Below are 27937 nucleotides of genomic sequence, written 5' to 3' on the forward strand. Positions count from 1 at the left end.
CATACTGATATATCATACTGATATTGTTTAAAAACACTAATAATATTGATATAAAATGTTAATCAATTTTATTTATTGTTATAAGAATCAAAGGTAAATATGATTAGGCGAATGAAGCCTTAGGTTTCGCAGTCAATATCCCAACCACACACACATGTTGCAATCTATTTCAATACGGTTTATAGTACAAACTATACACTTAGTATTAAAATAGTGGGATATATTTTTTTAGTTGAGGACACTTGGTCACATTGCATTGTTTCAGGATAAGGTGAAATATCTTCAATAAATGGAAAAAAGCATGTATGTTATATATTATAATACTTTCTATACTCTTAATATGTAGTCTCGTATAAATTTGTAGTGACATGATTTTAAGTATAAGAACAAGAAGCTTGCAACAATTTTCAGAGAAAATAGAAAACTAAAACTATTTTCAAATGATTATTCGAAATAAAACATATGATCATATTCACTGTATTTGCCATCTAGTGGAATAACTGTAAAATTAAGTCAGTAAAAAAGGTACATTAAGTTTAATTAAATTAAGTAAATCATCTTGTATACTAAAATTAAGGTTGGAAAATTGTCGTTTCAAAATGAAAATCGACAGGGGCAACAGTACCTATACTAAAATACACTCTGTATAGATAATTATGTCAATGTTAATAATACTGGATAGAGAATTGAATATCCTTTCAAATGAGCTAGCACACTAGCTCAGAACTACAAGTGACTGAAACAACGAAACAATAATAATTCTTACTGTGTTATACAGAAAAAAGCAGTAGAAACGATTAATCTCATATTTATCGACAACACTGTATGGTCCTCACTTGATGAGCTGTAAGGAAATATACACGTAAAGTTGTCCTCACTTTGTGCGCATAACGAAAAAGTATATACAGTCTCACTTTAATAGCTGCGTATAATGGCCTCACTTGGGTGGCAATATACTTGAACAATACGGGGCACATATACGCAATCTTTTTTGTGTATACTCGTTATTTTTCAATTGCTATTTACTTGTCAAGGTCACTATGAAGAGTTGAAACGATTATGTCTACGTTTTCTACCGGTCCTCACTAAGTGCGCGTAATGTCAGGACCTCACTTTGATATCTGTGCATAATATATATATATATATATATATATATATATATATATATATATATATATATATATATATATATATATTTGATGGAATGTGTCTAAAGATATTCAACCTCTCATTTTTACCGATGAGCCCACGGAGGTTGAAGAGGGCGAAACACATTTCTAAGAACTGGTGTTTGGATCTTTGATTCTATTCGAAAAATTTTTCCCAGCCAGAAATGGTGGATGTGTGAGTTATTCGTAAGGGGATTTTTCCACATTCTCTATTTCATTTGTTTGTTATATATATATATATATATCAATTTACAAATTATTGGGTTAACAGCTGAAATGGAAGACTCAGTGTACTCTTTTCTACGATTCCAATATTTCGTTAACAGTCGTTAACATCATCAGGGACGCTGAAATAATATTAAAGGTATAATAGTGAAACTGGGTATTAAAAAATGACTCACCAGTTTGAGATTTTAGTCAACGATGTTATAAATGTGTAAAAAAGCGGCATTAACAAAAAGAATTGCAGTGAATGTTATTAAAAATTAAAAATATAACAAATAAAAAAGATATAAAATGGAACTATAATATAAATAACTATGTTAAAAACCACTAATTATTAAAATCTTTTAAATTCGTCGCACAAAAAGGTATTAGAGACAATTATGTCAATATACTGTCAATTATGACAGAAATAGGTAGTATATTATGAACTAGAATCTAAACTAAAATCTTTATTGACATTTAAGTTTTTATCAAGTTCAAGAAGGAAAGAATAGATCTCTGTTAATTGCTTAATATCTGTTCTTTTATTAATTGTCTGTTCATTCTGATAAATAAATGCCATTTCAAGAAAACTTCTTTTGTGATAGTTCTTTTCATTTTTTAAAATTTTTACAGATTCAAAGTCCATATTATGGCTTTCATTTACAACATGTGTAGCTAAAGAGCACCTGTCTGGATATAATCTACAATCACTTTTATGACTTGTCATACGATCTTTGACTCGTCTAGTTGTCTGGCCTATGTACTGTTTGTCACAATCAATACATGGTATACTGTAAACTACATCAGTTAATAGCTCTTTTGGAGATCTATCTTTCATCTTTGAAAATAAGCTATTAATAGTTAAAACTGGTTTACTAGCTATTTTGATGTTTAGCTCGTTTTTTACAATTCGTGTGAGTTTTGGTGTAATCTCTCTAATGAAAGGCAAAGAGATGAATGAAACTACTTCCGGAATGACAACACTATTATTGTTAGCTGTATTATGATTATCTACAATAGTTGGTGTGATAGATGGAGTGTTAAATAATAACTGTTTAACATTACAGGAGGATAAGAATTGTCTAAAAACATGTTATATAGTTTTTTTAGATTAGTTTGATGGAATGATTTATCAGTAATTCGTTCAATCCTAGTTCGCATTTGTTTTACTAAGTTAAATTTTATTGAGTGTTTATGGTAAGACCAATAATTCAGGTATCTACCTGAACTTATTGGTTTCATGTACCAATCAACTAAGATAGTATTAATACGAAGCAAGTTTTCAATCCTAATAGCAAATAATTAATATTGAAAAATATCAAAAATCACTAAAAGATTTTTAAATTGAAAACTTACTGGTACATCCCCATGTATACGCCTCCAAGACTTCTACAATTTGCAAGTCATATGGATGCTGCAGTAAAGACGATAGGGAAGGAATTCTAAACCTTGCAATTCAAATCCCCCGTCTGCAGCCGGCTAGGAACTGAAAGATGCACCATAGTTACTCTACTGAGTAATACGAAAATAAAATAATAAAAATGTGTACCATTTTTATTCGGCTGCAATACGAAGGAAAAACAATCTTACTTTTTAATTAGAATAAGGAGTGCAGCCAGTCCCTTTAACTGCAGTTTTCTGCTCTTATTGGAGCGTCATCAGAAGGAACGTAGGCACTGTTCTCCTTAATCCAATCAAATTGCATCGAAAGGTTTTCCCAAATATTGCAGCCAAAGTGATGGTAATGGGTGGCTAGCGCCATCTGGCCGTAAAAATACGAAGCAAGTTTTCAATCCTAATAGCAAATAATTAATATTGAAAAATATCAAAAATCACTAAAAGATTTTTAAATTGAAAACTTACTGGTACATCCCCATGTATACGCCTCCAAGACTTCTACAATTTGCAAGTCATATGGATGCTGCAGTAAAGACGATAGGGAAGGAATTCTAAACCTTGCAATTCAAATCCCCCGTCTGCAGCCGGCTAGGAACTGAAAGATGCACCATAGTTACTCTACTGAGTAATACGAAAATAAAATAATAAAAATGTGTACCATTTTTATTCGGCTGCAATACGAAGGAAAAACAATCATACTTTTTAATTAGAATAAGGAGTGCAGCCAGTCCCTTTAACTGCAGTTTTCTGCTCTTATTGGAGCGTCATCAGAAGGAACGTAGGCACTGTTCTCCTTAATCCAATCAAATTGCATCGAAAGGTTTTCCCAAATATTGCAGCCAAAGTGATGGTAATGGGTGGCTAGCGCCATCTGGCCGTAAAAATACGAAGCAAGTTTTCAATCCTAATAGCAAATAATTAATATTGAAAAATATCAAAAATCACTAAAAGATTTTTAAATTGAAAACTTACTGGTACATCCCCATGTATACGCCTCCAAGACTTCTACAATTTGCAAGTCATATGGATGTTGCAGTAAAGACGATAGGGAAGGAATTCTAAACCTTGCAATTCAAATCCCCCGTCTGCAGCCGGCTAGGAACTGAAAGATGCACCATAGTTACTCTACTGAGTAATACGAAAATAAAATAATAAAAATGTGTACCAATTTTATTCGGCTGCAATACGAAGGAAAAACAATCTTACTTTTTAATTAGAATAAGGAGTGCAGCCAGTCCCTTTAACTGCAGTTTTCTGCTCTTATTGGAGCGTCATCAGAAGGAACGTAGGCACTGTTCTCCTTAATCCAATCAAATTGCATCGAAAGGTTTTCCCAAATATTGCAGCCAAAGTGATGGTAATGGGTGGCTAGCGCCATCTGGCCGTAAAAATACGAAGCAAGTTTTCAATCCTAATAGCAAATAAATAATTAATATTGAAAAATATCAAAAATCACTAAAAGATTTTTAAATTGAAAACTTACTGGTACATCCCCATGTATACGCCTCCAAGACTTCTACAATTTGCAAGTCATATGGATGCTGCAGTAAAGACGATAGGGAAGGAATTCTAAACCTTGCAATTCAAATCCCCCGTCTGCAGCCGGCTAGGAACTGAAAGATGCACCATAGTTACTCTACTGAGTAATACGAAATTAAATAATAAAAATGTGTACCATTTCGATGCAATTTGATTGGATTAAGGAGAACAGTGCCTACGTTCCTTCTGATGACGCTCCAATAAGAGCAGAAAACTGCAGTTAAAGGGACTGGCTGCACTCCTTATTCTAATTAAAAAGTAAGATTGTTTTTCCTTCGTATTGCAGCCGAATAAAAATGGTACACATTTTTATTATTTTATTTTCGTATTACTCAGTAGAGTAACTATGGTGCATCTTTCAGTTCCTAGCCGGCTGCAGACGGGGGATTTGAATTGCAAGGTTTAGAATTCCTTCCCTATCGTCTTTACTGCAGCATCCATATGACTTGCAAATTGTAGAAGTCTTGGAGGCGTATACATGGGGATGTACCAGTAAGTTTTCAATTTAAAAATCTCTTAGTGATTTTTGATATTTTTCAATATTAATTATTTGCTATTAGGATTGAAAACTTGCTTCGTATTTTTACGGCCAGATGGCGCTAGCCACCCATTACCATCACTTTGGCTGCAATATTTGGGAAAACCTTTCGATGCAATTTGATTGGATTAAGGAGAACAGTGCCTACGTTCCTTCTGATGACGCTCCAATAAGAGCAGAAAACTGCAGTTAAAGGGACTGGCTGCACTCCTTATTCTAATTAAAAAGTAAGATTGTTTTTCCTTCGTATTGCAGCCGAATAAAAATGGTACACATTTTTATTATTTTATTTTCGTATTACTCAGTAGAGTAACTATGGTGCATCTTTCAGTTCCTAGCCGGCTGCAGACGGGGGATTTGAATTGCAAGGTTTAGAATTCCTTCCCTATCGTCTTTACTGCAGCATCCATATGACTTGCAAATTGTAGAAGTCTTGGAGGCGTATACATGGGGATGTACCAGTAAGTTTTCAATTTTAAAATCTTTTAGTGATTTTTGTTATTTTTCAATATTAATTATTTGCTATTAGGATTGAAAACTTGCTTCGTATTTTTACGGCCAGATGGCGCTAGCCACCCATTACCATCACTTTGGCTGCAATATTTGGGAAAACCTTTCGATGCAATTTGATTGGATTAAGGAGAACAGTGCCTACGTTCCTTCTGATGACGCTCCAATAAGAGCAGAAAACTGCAGTTAAAGGGACTGGCTGCACTCCTTATTCTAATTAAAAAGTATGATTGTTTTTCCTTCGTATTGCAGCCGAATAAAAATGGTACACATTTTTATTATTTTATTTTCGTATTACTCAGTAGAGTAACTATGGTGCATCTTTCAGTTCCTAGCCGGCTGCAGACGGGGGATTTGAATTGCAAGGTTTAGAATTCCTTCCCTATCGTCTTTACTGCAGCATCCATATGACTTGCAAATTGTAGAAGTCTTGGAGGCGTATACATGGGGATGTACCAGTAAGTTTTCAATTTAAAAATCTTTTAGTGATTTTTGATATTTTTCAATATTAATTATTTGCTATTAGGATTGAAAACTTGCTTCGTATTTTTACGGCCAGATGGCGCTAGCCACCCATTACCATCACTTTGGCTGCAATATTTGGGAAAACCTTTCGATGCAATTTGATTGGATTAAGGAGAACAGTGCCTACGTTCCTTCTGATGACGCTCCAATAAGAGCAGAAAACTGCAGTTAAAGGGACTGGCTGCACTCCTTATTCTAATTAAAAAGTAAGATTGTTTTTCCTTCGTATTGCAGCCGAATAAAAATGGTACACATTTTTATTATTTTATTTTCGTATTACTCAGTAGAGTAACTATGGTGCATCTTTCAGTTCCTAGCCGGCTGCAGACGGGGGATTTGAATTGCAAGGTTTAGAATTCCTTCCCTATCGTCTTTACTGCAGCATCCATATGACTTGCAAATTGTAGAAGTCTTGGAGGCGTATACATGGGGATGTACCAGTAAGTTTTCAATTTAAAAATCTTTTAGTGATTTTTGATATTTTTCAATATTAATTATTTGCTATTAGGATTGAAAACTTGCTTCGTATTTTTACGGCCAGATGGGGCTAGCCACCCATTACCATCACTTTGGCTGCAATATTTGGGAAAACCTTTCGATGCAATTTGATTGGATTAAGGAGAACAGTGCCTACGTTCCTTCTGATGACGCTCCAATAAGAGCAGAAAACTGCAGTTAAAGGGACTGGCTGCACTCCTTATTCTAATTAAAAAGTAAGATTGTTTTTCCTTCGTATTGCAGCCGAATAAAAATGGTACACATTTTTATTATTTTAAGATAGTATTATTTTTTGTGCGATATAATTTGGTGTAACTACATAATACAGCTAACAATAATAGTGTTGTCATTCCGGAAGTAGTTTCATTCATCTCTTTGCCTTTCATTAGAGAGATTACACCAAAACTCACACGAATTGTAAAAAACGAGCTAAACATCAAAATAGCTAGAAAACCAGTTTTAACTATTAATAGCTTATTTTCAAAGATGAAAGATAGATCTCCAAAAGAGCTATTAACTGATGTAGTTTACAGTATACCATGTATTGATTGTGACAAACAGTACATAGGCCAGACAACTAGACGAGTCAAAGATCGTATGACAAGTCATAAAAGTGATTGTAGATTATATCCAGACAGGTGCTCTTTAGCTACACATGTTGTAAATGAAAGCCATAATATGGACTTTGAATCTGTAAAAATTTTAACAAATGAAAAGGACTATCACAAAAGAAGTTTTCTTGAAATGGCATTTATTTATCAGAATGAACAGACAATTAATAAAAGAACAGATATTAAGCAATTAACAGAGATCTATTCTTTCCTTCTTGAACTTGATAAAAACTCAAATGTCAATAAAGATTTTAGTTTAGATTCTAGTTCATAATATACTACCTATTTCTGTCATAATTGACAGTATATTGACATAATTGTCTCTAATACCTTTCTGTGCGACGAATTTAAAAGATTTTAATAATTAGTGATTTTTAACATAGGTAGTTATTTATATTATAGTTCCATTTTTTATCTTCTTTATTTGTTATATTTTTAATTTTTAATAACATTCACTGCAATTCTTTTTGTTAATGCCGCTTTTTTACACATTTATAACATCGTTGACTAAAATCTCAAACTGGTGAGTTATTTTTTAATACCCAGTTTCACTATTATACCTTTAATATTATTTCAGCGTCCCTGATGATATTAACGACTAACGAAATATTGGAATCGTAGAAAAGAGTACACTGAGTCTTCCTTTTTAGCTGTTAACCCAATAATTTGTAAATTGATAATTACTAATCAGCTGTGATCATTTCTAGTTTATATATATATATATATATATATATATATATATATATATATATATATATATATATATATATATATATATATATATATATATATATATATATATATATATATATATATTGTATGTATATTTATAAGGTATATATTACCCAAATAATCCATTTGAAACCTGGCTGCTCAAGTGTCCCGACAAAAACCTTATTTCTCTGGACTATAATAGCAAATCACCAAGAGGGCACATAATATCGAATGAACTGCTAAAATAAGAAGTAATAAGGACAAGATCTGACCAAATGAGTACTAAAATTAATCCGCAAATCAATAGACCAAAACAGAATACCACAAGAATGGAGATCAAGCATCGTGCATCCTCATACCTCTCTTCAAAAAGGGGGACAAATAGGACCCTAAGAATTACAGAGGAATTAATTGTTTAATAAACACCACATTCAGATTAACAATCAACGTAATAACAAGCAAACTGAATAAAATTATAACATTAACACAAGAACAACAAGGTATTATAATACAGCAGCTATATTTATAATATAGCAGGTTCAAGAGAAGTCATTAGAATAAAACAAACCGGCATATTTATGTTTTGTGGTCACTTTAAGAAGGCATTTGACAGGGTTAAATTGAAGGACGTTATCCATTTATTGTGCGCAAGAGCGGTACCTCTAGGAATAATTAAAACATTTGAAAGATTGAAAATATCTACCAGAAAACCACAATAAAAGTAAAAATAGAAGAAGAACTAACTGACCCAATTAAAGCTGGCAATGGGATAAGGGAATTCTCTGAGTTCTATATTGTTCCACCTAATCGTCGATGAAATAATAATAACAGTAAGAACTAAAAAATGGGAGAAAAACAACTTAAAAATAATTTGCTATGCAGACGACGCAATAATAATCTCTCAAAGTGAAAATTATTTACAACGTGTACTGCACAAATTTAATATAACCGCTAGAAAATTCAAGTCAGACTGATCATGGATGAAATAAAAAAAAAGTAAGAACTAAAAAATGATACCAAATGGGAGATAAACAACTTAAAATAATCTGCTGTGCAGATGAAGCAATACTAATCTCTCAAAGTTACGACGATATACAACGTATGCTGCATCAATATAATCTCCAGAAAATTTAACAGACATATTAATTTCCACAAAAAAGACTAAGTGCATGGTTATAACAGCAAATCTCCTATACCCTATTACACGAACATACGACTGTGTTGGATTATCTCGACAACGAATATTTTATTGTGCAAAATATGAAGAACGAAAGTAAATTGCAAATAATAATTACATTGTTGTTTATTGGAATAATTATTAGAGCCATTTACTTTTGTACTTTTTATGTTGTACACTAAAATATTCGTTGTCGCGATAATCCAAAACAGTCGTATTTTCGTGGAATGAACCATAAGATATAAATTAGTGCTGGAGGGTCAGATAATAGAACAAGTGATGGAGTTTAAATATCTAAGCATCACACAATCTAGCTACGGAAAGCTCGAAACAGAAGTGAAAGATCAAGTGTATAAAGCAAACATAACCGCAGGTTGCCTGAATAAAACAATATAGAGAACTAAATATATCGAAAAAGAAATAAAGGGCATGATTTACAAAACTGCCATAAGATCAATAATGACATACGCGGCAGAAACACGACCTGATACAGAGAGTATAAAAAGAATGTTAGAAACACCAGAGATGAAAACCCTTCGAAAAATAGATGGTAAGACTTTATGGGATATGTGCGCAGATATACGACAGAGATGCAAAATGAACAAAATTAATAACCGGGTAAAATACAGAAAAGTAGAATGAAACCACCACATAGGCCGAATGACAACAAATAAAGTAGTAAGGACGACGAGGGACGGTTCGCCAATAGGAAGGCGATCAGTGCGAAGACCACGAAAACGATGGAATGACAAACTTCTTGAAGGCACACTGAAAAAAAGACAGTCATGTCTACAATAAAAGAAGAAGAAGAATAAGAAAAATCTTTTTACTATAATTATTCTCAATAAATTAATTACTTTATACACGGAAATGTTTACAATTATTATATACCTAGCCACAATATTATGTCAAGTGATTTTAATATCTCATATTTTTTATCAAGGTCAAGTAATTTGAATTAAAGGTTGCGAATGCCATGATACTCATATGCACTATTTCGTCATATAGTTTAGTCAACAATTATAACCTTTAAATTATAACAGATATAAGAAATCCCCAGAAATGTATAATCATTAAATGATAACTATTGCTCAATAGTTTAATATCTTTAAATGTTAAATGTGGAGACAAAAACTGATTCGGTTAAATCAAAGCCGTGTTACTAACGTCCTGTTGACTTTGAAACTAACATTATTAATATACCTATGATAACCTTTATGTAACAATCGGTCGGGCAATAGCAATTGGACATGTCGGTCAAAAGAAAAGTAAATCTGAATTTATATTATAAAGGTTAGATGTTCTTGTAATCTGGGGATTGGTATGTATATTTATCAACAGATGATTAGGTATATATACACTCTGCGTCATTAAAAAAAACACCTACAATTTTTGCTATTTTTTAATTTTTACGAACCATACAAGAAATTGATTGTCATTAGATGATTGTGTAATGTTTAATAATATGTTCTAAAGCAGTATGCAACCATAACAAATATCGAAAAAAAGTTCTCTCTAAATGATGATTTTAATGGTGAATTTAAAAAAATAATAGATATTGTAAATTTTTTCTGTTTTAAAAATGAATAACCATTTTCAATTTCGTTGCAACACGAAACTACAGCCGCATCATATTCTAGTTCAATCGGAGAGTGCAACAAGCACCTCTACCGGTTTCGAAACTTATTAGTCTCTCATCAGGAGGCACATATGCTCCTCTCTCTATCTCTGACCCAACCAGTAGAAACCGCGGTGTGCAGTTACGGATTGCAACGAACGAAATGGCAGGGATGCCCTAGCGGCAACTGCTAGCAAAAGACTAAGTTTTCAATCTAATAGCACATAAAATAATATTAAAAATATTACTCTACATCCCACCAGATCGAAAACAATGGGAACCTTCTCCTGGTTACACCTCCGAGGCTTCTAAAATTTGCAAGCCATAACGGATGCCGAGACTAAAGAAAATGAGGGAATTTTACAATTTATAACTCACGTCCCATCTGTTCAGCGCCGTAAAGTTCCAACGAGAATGGTTCCCTTCGTACTCCAATCAGAGTAAACATGTAAATCAAAAATGAATAACCATTTTCAATTTCGTTGCAACACGAAACTAGAGCCGCATCATATTCTAGTTCAATGAGCTTCCTGATGAGAGACTAATAAGTTTCGAAACCGGTATAGGTGATTTCTGCACTCTCTGATTGAACTAGAATATGATGCGGCTGTAGTTTCATGTTGTAACGAAATTGAAAATGTAAAAATAGAAAACAGACGGTTTCGTTTTGATTTAAATCTGTCTCCTGCCATCCCCCGATAGCGCTATTTCTAGGTCTACCTGTTGTCAAGGAGGATATGCAAGAAGACAAATCTACATCAAAACTTCCGTATTTCTGGGTACAAAATTGAAAATGGTTATTCATTTTTGATTTACATGTTTACTCTGATTGGAGTACGAAGGGAACCATTCTCGTTGGAACTTTACCGCGCTGAGCAGATGGGACGTGAATTATAAATTGTAAAATTCCCTCATCTTCTTTAGTCTCAGCATCCGTTATGGCTTGCAAATTTTAGAAGCCTCGGAGGTGTAACCAGAGAAGGTTCCCGTTCCCATTGTTTTCAATCTGGTGGAATGTAGAGTAATATTTTTAATATTATTTTATGTGCTATTAGATTGAAATCTTAGTCTTTTTCTATTTTATTTATAAAAATCACCACCTCTATTTTGTATTGCACTCCTCATTAGACTTGGCCTTGAATTAATCAAATTCTGGATGGTGCTTTTAGGACAAGCTTCTCATTCTACCATATGCGCCAAATGAAGCTGCTCACAATTTGTTGGAGCAGGTATTCTATTTTTTACTCTTCATTTCAGTTGGTCCCAAACATGCTCAATCCAGTTCAAATTTGGTCTTTGAGCATTCGTTTTTGGCTCACCGACGGTTTCCAGTTATTGCGTTATCAACCTGGCTTCGTGTCGCCGCACTTTGTCTCGCATGAAAATAAAGTTTTCGTCCACAAATCCAGCAAAAGGCATTACATGCTCGTCTGAATTTCGATAATGTATCGGTGAGTACCTATTCAACGCCCCTCTATCAATAAACACGAGATCGGTACTTCGAATGAAATGCCTGCCCGAAACATTACCGAGCCTCCTCCAAAGCAACACGTGCTCGTCGAACATAAGCAGTATATCGTTCCCCACGTCTTCTGTACGTTTTGATGCTACCCTCTGCGTCATAAAGAACCATCCTGACCTCATCACTAAACAAAACAGTTTTTCAATCTTCTGTCGTCCAATGCTCGTGGTCTCTAGCAAACTAAAGTCGGCGTTGTCGATGTGCAGCGAGCTCTCAAACCAAATTCTCAAACCTTCTTCTCACTATAGAAGCGCTATCCACCCATGAGCATTTTGAAAACGGTTTTGGATTGCTCTAGCCGTAAAGTACCGATTTTGCAAAGAAGTGAACAGAACAGCACACAATACCACAACAATGGAGATCAAGGATCCTAAAGAAACTCTTCAAAAAAGGGGAAAAATCAGACGAGGAAAAACTTAGCCCCGATTTGTCTATTGCTGAACATAGGCCTACTCTAGATATTTACATCTATATCGAGTTGGTTGCAACTCTTTTATGGTAATCGGTCTTCACTGTTGGTATCTTCCCCAGCTTCGCATGTCTGCCCGCGGTCTCCATTTCAGCAAATTTGTTGTTCACTTGTCGTCTTTCATTCTTGCAAGACGGTAATTCTTGGAGATGGGCCACGCCCACCTCCATTTTTGCCTTGTAAGACGTTCGATAATATCTTCTACTCCGGTTCATCGACAAACTTCCTCGTTGTGTAGTTTATTTCTCAAGATTGTTCCAAGAATTAATCTTTCAATTCTACGTTGTGTCCTTCACAATTTTGTCTGTCCTGTATGTGAGGACTGGTAGAATATAAATCGTTGCCTAAGTTCTAACAGTGGATATCTCATTTTTCGCAACTTTTCAGGAGATCGTTTTAACTGTTTCTCTGTAACCCCAAAAGCTTTTGAGTTTTGGTTTTTAGTTTTTATTTATTGTAAATATTACTTTTAAGTTATGAAATGACTAATTAATAAAATAAATATACCATTAAAAAATTGAATGAGATATTCAGTGTTGTTGTTCAAAAGCTTGAGATAGCTAGAGTTGAGCGATTGAGATATTCAGGGTTTCCATTTTCAGTAGCACTAGATTATGAGATATCAAGTGTTGGTCGTGCATTATAATACCATAGAACTTTTTTAATATTGCTATTAAAAACAAAAAATTATTTTATCTTTAGTTTACAATGAAATTTAATAAAAGCAATACAATTGATATGGTTTTATATTGCCACCCCATTGCCTTATGAAAAAAAAAACAACACAAATATTGGTTAGGTACTTTGGTGCTACCTACAGTTTATTTTAATGAATCGATATAAAAGAATAATACAAATAGGTAAAATAAAATAATAAAAACCTTAAGTGGATTCTGATTCCTTTTTCTTTTTTCGTTTCATCTCTCTTATGCTTTGAGAGTCGCTTGGAATATTGTCGTAAAAGCCATGTGTGTCGCTCGGCATAAACTGCTTTAAAATTTGCAAATCATCGTACTTGTCTTTTTTGATCGTTGGTCTAGTATCATATAGCTTAGGAAATTCTATAGAATTATTGGAATTTTTTCTTTTAGAGCTGTTTGGGAGTTCTTCAAGTGGAGATCTATAATCCAAGCTGAAAAATATTTTACCGGTTGGTTCGTATACAAGACGCCTCAGATCCACCACTGTGGGCTCGCCAGGCCGTTTCCCAGGTCTAATCGAGGAATATATCATTGTTTCTTCTTTTGAATAATCTTTAAAAACGCTGTAATCACATTGCTTTGCCCTGTACGGCATTGGGGATTTTCTCGCAGTAATAGCGTGCAATATATAGTGACTGGGAAGAAATACCTCCATCTTTTCATATTTTCTCTGAATTAAGGAGTGCACAGTGTCGCACTCCATTTCGGTGTGCCCTTTTTCGAGATATTTTTGTACGATAGTAACATTTTTGTTGATGCTCAGATGAAGAACAGCATTAGAGAGTACAGAATTTCGGTTTTGGTAATTACATCCATCAGAGTATATAATCACCGTCTTTAATGAGGTATCCAGCAATTCACTAATATAGTCGACCATACATGTAGCGAAAATAGATGAACACATACTATTTTCCTGGGTTTCATCGATCCAATATGTCATGACATCTCTAGAAGCCATGTTATAAATCGTGAAGTTATAAATTGATAATTTTAATTTGTAATAGGCCGATGCATTAGATAGTAGTGGAAGTGGTTGTACTGCCATTAAATCGCAACACAATGTGTGACACTTTCCATCGATTGCATCCGTTTTATCTTTTTCTTTTTCTATACGTGATGCTTCTTTAAGTTGAATGTGTTTTTCATAAGTTGTTCTTGATACATTACCACGGAGGTGCAGTGTGCAAGTATCACATTTATCCTTTTTGGGTTGACAGATGTCAATGTTCTTTTTTCGTCTTGCCATATCGAAAGTATTTCTTGAAAGCGGTACTTCTCCTACTTCCATACATTTCAATTTATACATATCATATAACTGCCTCCATGACCTTATATCTCCTTGAAGAAAAGCTACGTCAGCGTCAATGTAGAACTTCTTGGTGAATTTTCGACAGTAATGCGATGGTAGAACAGGTAGAGTGTCAAAATACATACGTAGAGTCTCGTGTCTTTTCTTCAAGCTCGTTGGAATAGTTTTGCTTACTTCCCGGGAAATTTCAGCTTCATCATCTACTCCCAAGACATTTTCATTGTATGTTCTCTTATTAGTAGGTATGTTGTTATCACGATACTTAATCAGCCAAGTGTTAACTTCAGATGATTTTAAGCCAAATGTGCTGAGATACATCTTTTTGCATACGGGTATTTTTTTTTTCATTAACTTTTAAAAAATAAAAGTAGCTTGAGGACCTTTTAGAAGTACCTTTTGTAGTTTTTTGAATTGTTTTCCTGATTTCTACAGTTGAACACACATACATTCTTTTAGAGTCCCAAGTCATTTCTTTCCAAAAGTCATGGAACAACTTTTGCCTTGCTACCTCTGTAATTGAATCACATAACCTAGTGGCCCATTTTTTGCAGATTGTTGAGTTACAAGTAGGGCCCATTGTCCTCTCACTTTTTGGGACATCATTTAAAATTTTAAAATTGGTTGCTGATTTAGCTTCGCCTCTTCTGTACCCCATATAAGCTTCTCCCATCATTCTTTGCCTTTTAACCATGTTTTTTGTCCATTTCTTCGGATTGGCCAGTTCTTGCCTCTTTCTAGTTCTTTGTTGAATTGCTTCTAAGTCCTTTAACTCTGTATTACCACTATTACTTATCGTTATTTCACTCCCAATCACATTTTCATTTGAACTAGTAGTTTCATTCAAGTCAAATGTAGAATTATTTTCTTCTATATTACAACTAGCTTGAGCTATAAACTCACTAACACTTAGTTCAATGTTATTTACAACAGATAGTCCAGAAAATCCTGCTTCAGTCTTGTCTTCATCGCTTGGTAGATAAATAACATTAATATTAGTATCTGCTGCATTATTACCATAATTGGTTTCATTTAAGTCAAATGTATAATTATTTTCTTCTATATTACAAAGAGTGTGAGCTGTAAACTCACTAATATCCACTTCAATGTTTTTTACATCACATACTCCTGATAGTTCTGCTTCAGTCTTGTCTTCATTTACTGGTAGATAAATTACACTAACACTCGTATTTGCTTCATTATTATTACAATAATTATGGGTTTCATTCAAGTCAAATGTATCTAACTTACTACAAGTTTGAGCTGTAAATTCACTAACTTTAGCATGTCTTTCTCCAGAAGTTTTTTGCAACACAGGAAGTTCTCCACATTCCCTAAAAATAAATTTTATTATTATAGTCGGTTCGCCAAACTTAGACACAACTGGCTAGTGATTTTACTAGGTAATTTTGCCAATTTGGTAAAATTTGCAAAAAAATAATTACTAAATAGTTAGTAATTTTGACAATTTTGGCAAAATTGGCCAAAAACAAAAAAATTACCTACTAAAATTACTGGCCAGTTGTGTCTGAGTTTAGCGAATATACTATACCTAGGTAAAGAATGAAGAAGTTAAAATACATATTTTAAAAAGTATGAGACACAAACCTATTCTTGTCAAAAGTATTATTTTCATCTAAATTACTATGAGTTTGAGCTGCAAGCACACTATCTTTAGTACTGTTTAGTGTTAATGAAGAAGTTTTCTCCAGCTCTGAAAGTTCTCCACATTCCCTAAAAATTAATTTTATTATTACCTGTAAGTAATCAATTAAGAAATTAAAACATTATAAAAAATATTAGAATTTTCTACCAACCTCTTCTTCGCTAACATAACCATTAACTGCCCTCTTTTGGGTGGACGATTATAATTCTCCACTTTTCTCACTCGAACCATTATTACTTGCTAAAAATAAAAATAAAATTAAATTATACCAGATATTTATTTATTTTTACTTAATATACACTAACTGGGTATAAATGAATTCATTAAAATGTTTAACATATCAATATTAGATCAATATTAGAACATAAATTGGAATTTCAACAGTGTGTATCTCATGAAAGCCAAGACTTGCAACACTGAATATCTCACACTGTATTTTAAACTTGAAAAAATCTATAATTACATTAAAGTTCAACTAAATATTTGAGTAGTTTTCAATTATTAAGATATGTATTAATAAAACTAAATTGTTAGAGCTACTATTCCAATAATAAAACATTAATAATCACTTACCTTTTAAAAGACTAGTAGGAGGTGACCGTTATTGCTTTGAAAACCACGTGAGTTGTTCACTGTTGTGGTACAAACTGAGATATTCACTGTTAGAATTTTTCCACAAAGCAGTGCTTTCTGTTGGTCAAAAGTTAAATTAGACGTCACCAAACTATTCGTTGTGTCATTTTACACAAGATAGCGCTCTTAACTCAAAACCCCAAAAAATGAGATATTCACTGTTAGAACTTAGACAGCGAAATACTGGTTAGCTTTTATTTTTAAATGGATTAGGAGATTGGTTTTAAACACGAATCTCATTTTTCCGAATGCAGCCCAACCTAAAGTTATTCTTCTGGCGTAGCTAACAGGTCTGGTTGTCTCGCGTTAAGGGCGTAGGTGCAAAATTTCGGCTTCAATGCTTTTTAAATGCATTCATTTTTTTTGAATCCTGAGAAAACTAATAATGAAAAATTTAAACGCAGAATGAAAGATTATATTATTACCGAGGGCCAAAAGTCCCTTAGAATAAACAAAAAGTTTCTTTTAAATGAGATATTTGAAATTAAACATCACACTAAATTTTTTCTTTTTTTTTTCACCCCTGTAACTTATTAAAATAAACATTATAGAAGATTTAAGGGACTGTATGTCGGCCCTCGGTAATAACGTAATATTATATTCTGTGTTTAAATATTTCAAAAATACTTATTAGTTTTCTCAGGGTTCGAAAAAAATGAATGTATTTAAAAAGCATTGGAACCGAAATTTTGCGCCTATCCCCTTAATGCTATTTCGTGATCCGAGTATATATATCTTTCAATAACTTCTACTGGAGATTTTTCGATTTCTATTAGCTCTTTGAGGACGAGATTTGTCATCATTTTTGATTTCTCATAGTTTATCCTTTAATCGGCTCTCTGTATTACTGTGTATTTGTTGTAGTACAACTCCTAAGTGATTTGTTATAAGAACATCATCAACAGTCATCGGCATATTAGAGATGATTTAATTTAATACCTCTTCAGTCCCACTCTAATGCGCACTCTATGACTGTTTTCAATCAATTTGGTAACTGATTATCTCCAAGCCATGTCAAATGCTTTCTGTAAGGCAACAAAAGTAAGAAACAATGGACTATTACACCTACTCGCTAAAGATTTCGACTAGAGTTTTAAGACACTGCAGATGGTCATTTGTTCTGTGGCCTGACTAAAACCCTTCTTGTTTTTCTGACTGGTATAAATCGAGTTTCCTTCCAATCTGTATGCAAGTATACTTGTTATACACTAAAATTAAAAATCAAAGTGATAACAAATAAATTGAATGAAATTGACTAATACACTGGCAGAAAAAAAAATTATCCAAAGACAAATGCAAGAGAAATCACTAGAATAGAACAAACCGGCGTAATTATATTTCGTTGACCTGAAAAAGGCATTTAACAGGGACAAATTAAGTTACCCCCTTGTACGCAAGAAATATACTACTGGGAATAATCAAAACGGTCAAAAATATATATCATAAAAGGGCAATAAAAGTGTAACAAGAAGAAGAACTAACCGACACAATTGAGGCCATTAATCGGATAAGATTAATCTCCTAAATTCTCTGATCCCTGTAGTGGATCCTGGATAAAATAATAAAAAGAACAGAGCGATAAAAAAAGGTGGCAAATGGGAGAAAAACAACTGAAAATATGCAGAACTGAATATGCAGACGATACAATGTAAATCTCTCAAAATGAATACGTACCAATATGTAATTGCCAGAAAATTGAACGTCATAATTTCACCAAAAAAAGTGAATTTTTATAGCATCAAAAAATTAAAGGCATCATTTAAAAAACAGTCATCATATCAATAATGACATACGCGGTAGAAACATGACCCGCAACAGAGAGAACAAAGATAATGCTAGAAACAGCAGAGATGAAAACCCTTAGGGCTTGTTTATATGCAGGCGGCTTGTCAACGTCGACTGCGCGGTTTGCCTGTTTTACTTGATCTCACCCTAATGCCGCCTTTGAAGTTTCACCCTAATACCAAGAAAAATAGGGCGAAAACAGCTAAATCGCGGCGTCGACGTTGGCAAACCGCTCTTATATGAACAAGGCCTTAGAAATATGAATGGTACAATACGATACGGTACGATAATACAATAAGACACTATTGGACAGAACTGAAAGAACAATATGCAACAGAGATGTAAAGTGGAGAACATCAAGGTCTGGGTAAGAAAGAAAAGACTAAAATAGAACGATCGAATAAGCATAATGATAACAAAATATAGTAGAAAAGACGGCGCGAGACGATTCCCCAAGACGAAGACGACCAGGAAAGATCTCGAAAACGATGGAACTATAACTTGTTGGAACCACATTGAAAAACAAACAGTCATGTCTCTACATAAAATGAAGAATAAGAAGCAGAAGAAAAAGTTAGCTGGTTGAGTAGCAGTTCTAGTAGTAGGTTTGTTTTATCTTTATTTGGTTAATTAAAAAAGGTAAATCGCTTAAAAGATACTCTTTATTTATATCTCAAGTCTCCTGGTTGTTTGCTTTATGAGGCTTTGTATTTAATTATAGCAGCATTTTATTCAGCAAAGCATTTAGCATTCATACAAAACGAATGAATACAATTCGGAAGTGTGTCGGCACAGAAGTCGGCAAAAGAAGACCCATGACAATATAAAACTACTTCTGATTGCTTTTTTAATCAATGATTATTCCTGAGTTGTTGTATTTTTAGAATGCCTGTACTAATATAATCGCACAAATTTTCACAATCTTCTAAATATGTTTATTTAACTATAAAATAAGTTTTTACAATTTTCTTTATAAATTCTACCACTTATCTATGATTTGGCAATTTTAGTGTTTTTTGTATTTTTTTTTAAGTTCAATTTATTCCTTCCAATTAAGATGTTTCAATTTTTATTATGCTTCATGATTATCAATGAGTAATAATTATTAATGAGGCTAATAATTTACTTTTTATAACATTAAAATATTATTTTGCTATCTAGATTCTAGGGAATACAAATTTATGTAAAATAATAAACGTTCTGATTTGTTAAATAAAGGAAACCAATAAATGTGATAGAACTGGACAGTCACGTATTTTATACTACAAAATATTATAGGAAAATATTAATTGTTCTTGTTTCACTTATAAATTTCATTGTATAGTGTAAAATCGTTTAGATATTGAGTATGATTCTTTTTAACTGAGCACATCTACAAGTATAATTCTGTTTACGTACCGTCTCCTGTACAATAATATCCTGGGAATTTCGTGAAATAGGTAGTCTCATATCGATCGTGGTTATTGAAGAGAGTCCTCATCAAACTAGGCCACGGACGTGAAAACACCAAATAACCTTCACCTTCGCCCTTTATCTCTTTCCCTGCTTCATCGAGAAGGACGGGCTCTACGCCGAAAAATGGCACAGCCTGAAAATATATTGCATGTTATTTCACAAATACGTAGTAGGGGAGTGCATATAGATTTTCACTTCGGAAAAAATCAAACAAGATAGAACTTTTTGTAATTTAATTAAGAAATGTTTAATAAACAACATATCAAAAAGTTCTACTCGAGAAGTGGGTGCTTCATTTTTTATTAAACAAATGCACTACGAAATTAGATGTTTTTTTGAATAACTCCGAAAATATAAATCTTGGAAATAACTGACTTGACCATTGAAATATTTAGAAAATTTTACAAAAAAAACCTTTTATAAAAATTGTTCTAAAATTAAATCTGTATCTTGTATAATTTTTTATTTATAACGCTAAAGTCACCCTTCTCACAAACATTGGCGCACTGTAAACTAACGTACGGCGAAGTGCACGGTTGGGTTATTTTAATGTAATTCTTTAACTAATTGATTAAATAAAATTTTACAAATTGGACATGAAATAAGAATAATTAAGCTATCTTATGGTTATAAAAGGAAGAAATAAAATGTATGGGCATAAGTTTGGTGTGGGCGGAAAATGAGCCTTACATGAATTTTGTTTAAAAATGATTTAAAAATGTGTAACTAATACAATTTTTCTTATAAAACTCTCAATTTTGCACAACTTACCTTTCAAGCATCTTAATAAATGATGTTTCATTCAAAAAAAATCTCAAAAATTTAATTCAAATGATATGACGTCTCAAAAATTGTAATTTTTGAAATCTTCGTAGTTTTATAGAATTACCACCACTTTAAGACGGTATTAGAGAGATATCGAAACCCTATTTAACAACGTCCTTTAATAAAAGATCCTTTATTTTGACATATACGCAAGCGCAGTATCACGTCCTTTATTTTTGTCCTGTAATAAAATACAGGCTGCCCGTATTTAAGGAAAAATAGAGGACAAAAATATTTTAATAAAGGATCCTTTATTTTGACGTAACGTGTCAAAAATGTGACAAATTTGTCAAATTATGTGAAGAAACAAGAAAAGAAAGGCGTCTAACTTCGCTTATATTTATGTTTTTATCAACAAATAGAATTTTATAGGTTATTTTTATATTTACAAAAATATTTAATGTGTCATTTGTCAAAATAAGAGATTCCTTCGAAAACTGCGTTTCCGATAACTCTCATTAGGCAAATCCTGTATTTGTCCTTTATTAAAAGATCCTGTAATAAAGTAACTTTTAACTTAGGGTTTCGATATCTCTCTATTACTCAAGTTTGAACAGATCTATTACACTTTTATAAGTGCTTTTTTAAAGCTTGGGATGTCTTTAAAATGCACTAAATTATATATATGAAATAAACTATTTCTTTTTAAGAAAATTAAGAAAGATAACAAAAATGTAATACAAAAATCGAAAATTACCAGCTAAAAAAATGTTTATACAAAGTGATCAAAACTTTTTTCTGTGAAACTTACCTAAAATACATTTAATAATAAGCTTCAACAATAATAAATGTTCAGCAAAAAAATCACAGTATGTCTGCGTAACTTGGAACCTACTGATATCTTTTGTATTATCAGTTTTACGAAAAAAAGTTATTCTTTATAAAATACTCTGCATCGTATATAATCTAAGATGCAATCATCAAATATCAAATTTAATTAATGTTATACGAGGTAGTCAAAAAATATGAATTTCACTCAAGAGTAAAGTACGTTTACATTTCACAATATCGAAAATTGTTATTAAGAAAAGTTGTTTGGAATTAAAAAATTTGTTTTAGTGTTCAATTACATCCTTCTAATTAAAGTATTGTTAATTATAGAGGCACTTAACTCTTAAGAAAAATTCATATTTTTTACATACCTCGTATAAAATTAAAAAAGTTTGATATCTGATGATTGTATCTTAGATTTTAGAGCAGGGAGAGCATTTTCTGAAGAATAACTTTTTTTCGTAAAAGTGATAATAAAATAGTTATCATAATTGTAATAAAATGATGATAAGTATGCGTAGGTAATTTGAGAAAAAATTAAAATTTTTTTTTTTCGATTAGAATGATGTAATTGTATATTTAGACATAGTTTCTAATTTCAAACAACTTTTCAAAATAGAATTTTTTTATATTCTGGAATATAAAGATACTTTACTCTTTAACGAAATTCATATTTTTGACATAACTCGTATAAAATTGATAAAATTTGATATCTGATGGTTGAGTTTTAGATTTTTGACTATCCAGAGCATTTTATTAAGAATAACTTTTTTTCGTAAAACTGATAACAAAAAAGTTTTCCATGTGGCTCCTAGCTACGCAGACACACTATATAAGAGCTTCTCTATAAGAATTTTCAATGCCATATTCGGATTCAGCATAATCAAAAACAAAATAGAAACATATTTGATCTAAGTAAAATATTGAATTTATCGATATTTTTAAAATTATTTATACAAAACAATTTTTATTGTAGAAAATCTGCGAGTAGAACTTTTTACTTTAACATGTATATAAACTAACAAAAAAGTTTTAGAAAAATATAAGCTTGTTTGAATTTTTCCGAAACAATGCATGTTTTCGTTCTAATTGCACTCCCCTATAGGTACACTTAAAAAAAGTAAAATACAACTGAATCGTAACTTATGTAGAAATTCAAATATAATTAAACAGAAAATACAAAATTGATGAAAGGGGCAGAAAAAGAATTATAAATAGCATCAAGTCGGTTCTGGAATTCACAATGGCATCATCATAATATTGTACCTAACTTAGACCCCGTTCTCATGACAGGCGCTTAACGCGCGTTTTAATGACCCGTGATTATAACTATATGTATAATTTTACTTGAGACCGTCCACATGCTAACGCTCGTTTTAGGTCATTAAAACGCCCGTTTGCATGTGAACGGTCTCAAGTAAAATGTATGTAGTTGTAATCGCGGGTCATTAAAACGCGCGTTAAGCGCATGTCATGAGAGCGGGGTCTTATAAACAACTGTGATATTCTTAGGCCCCGTTCTCATGACAATCGCTTAACGCGCGTTTTGATAACGAGCGTTTACAACTACATACATTTTACTTGAGACCGTTCACATTCTAACGCGCGTTTTATTCAGTCATTAAAACGTGCGTTGGCATGTGATGGGTCTCAAATAAAATGTATGTAGTTGTAATCGCGCGTTATCAAAACGGGCGTTAAGCGCCTGTCATGTGAACGGGCTCAATATCAAGTAATAAATTTTTACGTTAATATTTGCAGAATTAGGTCTAATTTCAAATCGAAAACAATCCAACTTTTTTTTAAACGAAACAATCAACGAAATTAGTCAAATTATGCTATTATATTATTTATGAAATTATAGAGGCTATACACCTACACGATTATTTATTTGTTATGATTATACAAAATAAAAAAAACATTTTTTTTTATTTAGCTAATGCCTCGACAACTAATGGCCATTGGCATGGTGATGGTACAGTGGATTGTTCCAGTTAGGTATCTAGTGTAATGTGTAGTGTGTGTTTTGAGTAAGTGTCTTGTTACTTTGCAAAGTCTACGTCACTGTCTTTGCAAAGAGACGCTAATTTTATCCGAACGTCTGCGGTCCCTCCGGTGAGTACCGATCCCACAAGAATAGAAACCACTTTCATCCATTAATTTATAATAAACAAAATGATCTCTACCCTGGTGAAATTCGAACTCATGACCATTCGGAGCTTTCGATCCAAAGGTAGGCGCTCTTACCACTGAGCCACAGAGGGGGTAAAAAAACATAATATTAAAGTAAGTAATACCACTAATAGCAATAATAAGTGTTGTTCTGAAGCTATTTCCTTGTGGCATTTTTATGATTAATTATTTATATGGGAAATAAGCCACAATTAAAATGAAAAAAATAATTTTATTAACGTTTCGACTCCCAAATCGGGTGCCGTTGTCAAAATACAAAATAATACTGGTATTATTATTTTGTATTTTGACAACGGCACCCGATTTGGGAGTCGAAACGTTAATAAAATTATTTTTTTCATTTTAATTGTGGCTTATTTCCCATATAAATAATTAAGCAATAACAAGGGTATACAATCAAATTAAAATGGTATTTTCTAATAATCTTCTGTTTTTATCAATAAAATATGTAGAATTAGGTTTTAATACAGTGCGGAAACTACTTATGGATTAAAATTGTTTATATCCTTATCTTGGAAAATTATTTAAAACTCTGTATACCTATCATTAATTTAGGATTCATGTTGAATAATAAAAGATGATATTTTGAAATATGTATCTATTACATAAATGTTATTAAGACCGTATGTACACAGAAATTGCGTCGGTACACAAAAGCGCGTTGCCAAAACGCGCGTTAAGCGCCTGTCATGTGAACTTGGCCTAAGGGACTATGATGTGACAATACTTTCTGCGTGGCAAGGTATTGTTTGTCCGTAACAATTGTCTTGATGTCAATTCATCTATAAATTATTCGCCTATATCATGTTAGGTAGGTATACCATTGTGTGTTTGTCTGATTAGAGAACCTATTGTAATTGACTAATTGTCTTAAAACTTTTTATATAAAAATCAAATAATGATACAGCGATTGTAATCCTAATCCTAATTCTAGTTTTCATATCATCATCATAAACCTGTACGCGTCCACTGCTGGTTCCATCTGTATATGTCTTGTTTATGCAATTTCTGTAAATATAAACAATACGTATATTTGGGAACAACAATCAACAAGAGTGGACGCACTGAAAAAGAGATAGAGCAAAAGATCGTGAAATGAAAAAGGGTGATTGGATGCCTAAACCCGATGCTATGGTCAAAAGAACTATCTAATCAAAGAAAACGTCTCATCTTTAACTCCATCTTACTAAATCTCTGAAACGACGCCTACTTGCACTGGAAATGGACTTCTGGAGAAGATCGGCTAGAAAATCAAGGCTTGAAAAAATACAAAATGACCAAATCAGAAATATAATGTGAGTCAAGTCAACCATCATAAACGAAATTCAAAGGAGACAACTGATCTGGTATGGTCATGTAGAAAGAATGGACGAAGACAGACTGCCAAAACAAATTCTAAAATGGCCGCCAAGTGAAAGAAGGGAGAGAGGAATGCCGAAATAATCCTGGCTAGGCGGCACTCAGAAGGCAATGTCGGAAAGGAATCTTCACCTTGGGGAATAGAACGACCGACGAAGCTGGAAACTGGGAACCGGAAGGCGAAGAACGCTTTAAATAACCGGGATAATAATAAATATGTCTTGTGCGGCTTGCATCCAGTTACTGATAACACGCTTTAGATCGTCGGTCCATCTGGTTGGTGGGCGTGCTCTGCTCCATGGTGCTTCTCGTCGTGGCCTCCACTCGACAATACGTTTTGTCCATCGGTTATCTTGTTTTCGTAAATGATTTTTCATACTTTTCATTAATTTTCATATATCAGATATACAATGTTTGTAGAATTCTAGATTTTAACAATTTGATAAAAAGATTGTTTTATATTCCAATAAATATCAAAGTCATATACTTACAGCTGATCCAGGTTTCATTGGAATTGCTCCTGGTAATGGAGTAAGTACATGTCCACCGGTCTCTGTTTGCCAGAATGTATCCACTATTGAACACCTTCCTCTTCCGACTAGTTTGTAGTACCATAGCCATGCCTCAGGATTTATAGGCTCTCCTACAGATCCTAATACCCGTAAAGATGAGAGATCATGTCTAAAAATAAAATGATGTTTTATTCTAAACAATGAATAAGTTACATATTCTAAACAAGACGAGAACGACTAATTATCCTGTTTGAAATAAGTCTGGTTAGGGAACAGTTCTTTGTTTGAGTTCATATTACTGCGGACACTGCATCCATTCGCCAAGTCGTAACAATTATAAAGCATAAGAAAAAAACTAGGTTGAAAATGTTTATTTAATAGAACTATAAAAGTGGGACAAATGCCGGACAAATGGAGAAGCAGTAGGTATATTAGTACCAGCTTACAGAAACAAGGGAGATATACAATAATGTAAAAATACAGGGCCATAGATATACATACAAGTTAGGTTATGCTCAAAACGAGTAATATTAACCACTACCCTTTCACTCAATAAGAGCTCGATTGTGGCTCATTCCTAGGTTAAAGTAGTCCTTTCAGCCAAGCCTGTTTTACAAAGACTATCATTCAAATACATTCTGCCCTATCCTATCCAACCCTGGGTAGCTGCTCAGAACGTGTTCCCCCATCTCGTCACCAGACTAACAGAATCTACAATTGATTTTACAATTGATGCGATTTAGTCCAGAAAGCCACTGCGCATCCGCTAGGAAAAATATTCTAATTCGGATTTTTTGCACAATCTTACTCAAAAAGGACCCCTTTTAACAAATTTGCATGTTGCCAGGACCAAAAGTTGGTCAAAAATTTTTTAAACGTTTTTTTTTGTTTTTTTCCTAAAATTATTTTTTTTTGCATGGAACAAAATTTGTTTAGGTTTTTTGGATCATTCCAAATAGAAAAGGTCTTTAGTGACTTTTCTCTAATGTTGATAGTTTTTGACATATAAGCGATTAAAAATTGAAAAATTGCGAAATCGGCCATTTTTAACCCTCAAAAACTATGTGAAAAACTGAAAATTTGAATGTTGTCAAGGTAGGTAGACATTTTTTAAACATCGATTGATGAAATCCCGACGAGTTTTTTGCAATACAATATCAAAAACCCCTTTGTTTTTTAATTGCCAATCAAGCGTGCGCGTCACTATTTTCCACCGTTGCATGTGTATACAGTATGGTGAAAATGAAAGGAATAAATTAGTTATTTCGTAAACCGGTGTCTTTAAGGAAAAATCCCAAAACAGGTCGGTTTTTATTTTTAAATTATGATATTGTGGCATATATAGTATACTAGTGACGTCATCCATCTGGGCGTGATGACGCAATCGATGATTTTTTTAAATGAGAATACGGGTCATGTGCTGGCTCATTTGAAAGGTTCTTCAATTCTCTATTCAGTAATATAAACACGTACATAATTATTTGTACAGGGTGTCCAAAAAATTCTTATTAAATTAAATCATTTGGCAAATTGACAAAAAATTAAATTATTGGACACCCTGTATAAATAATTATGTAAATGTTTATATTACTGAATAGAGAATTGAAGAACCTTTTAAATGAGCTAGCACACGACCCCCATTCTCATTTAAAAAAATCATCGATTACGTCATCACGCCCAGATGGATGACGTCACTAGTATAACATATATGTCACCATATCATAACTTAAAAATAAAAATCAACCTGTTTCGGGATTTTTCCTTAAAGTCGCCGGTTTACGAAATAACGAATTTATTCCTTTCATTTGCACCATACTGCATACACATGCAACGGTGGAAAATAGTGTCGCGCACGCTTTATTGGCAATCAGAAAACAAAGGGGTTTTTGATATTGTATTGCAAAAAACTTTTTGTGATTTCGTCAATCGATGTTTAAAGAATATCTACCTACCTTGGTAACATTCAAATTTTCAGTTTTTCACATCGTTTTTGAGGGTTTAAAATGGCCGATTTCGCAATTTTTCAATTTTTAATCGCTTATATGTCAAAAACTATCAACTTTAGAGAAAAGTCACTAAAGACCTTTTCTGTTTGGAATGATCCAAAAAACCTAAAAAAAATTTGTTCCATGCAAAAAAAAAATAATTTTAGGAGAAAACAAAAAAAAACGTTTAAAACATTGTTAACCAACTTTTGGTTCTGGCAACATGCAAATTTGTTAAAAGGGGTCCTTTT

At 32.8% G+C, this 27937-nt stretch overlaps 1 protein-coding gene across 1 annotated transcript in view; it reads right to left on the bottom strand.

Moving 5' to 3' along the window:
• Nucleotides 1-27937, bottom strand: part of LOC114337893 (acetyl-coenzyme A synthetase) — a 101030-nt gene that overhangs the window by 16510 nt on the left and 56583 nt on the right. The window contains exons 5-6 of the mRNA XM_050656586.1: nt 25681-25870; nt 19985-20174 (exon numbers count right to left, since the gene is read on the bottom strand). Of these exons, the coding sequence (XP_050512543.1) occupies nt 19985-20174; nt 25681-25870 (380 nt within the window). The remainder of the gene's footprint in view (nt 1-19984; nt 20175-25680; nt 25871-27937) is intronic.

Source organism: Diabrotica virgifera, chromosome 7 (assembly GCF_917563875.1).
Source record: "Diabrotica virgifera virgifera chromosome 7, PGI_DIABVI_V3a".
Classification (NCBI taxonomy): domain Eukaryota; kingdom Metazoa; phylum Arthropoda; class Insecta; order Coleoptera; family Chrysomelidae; genus Diabrotica; species Diabrotica virgifera.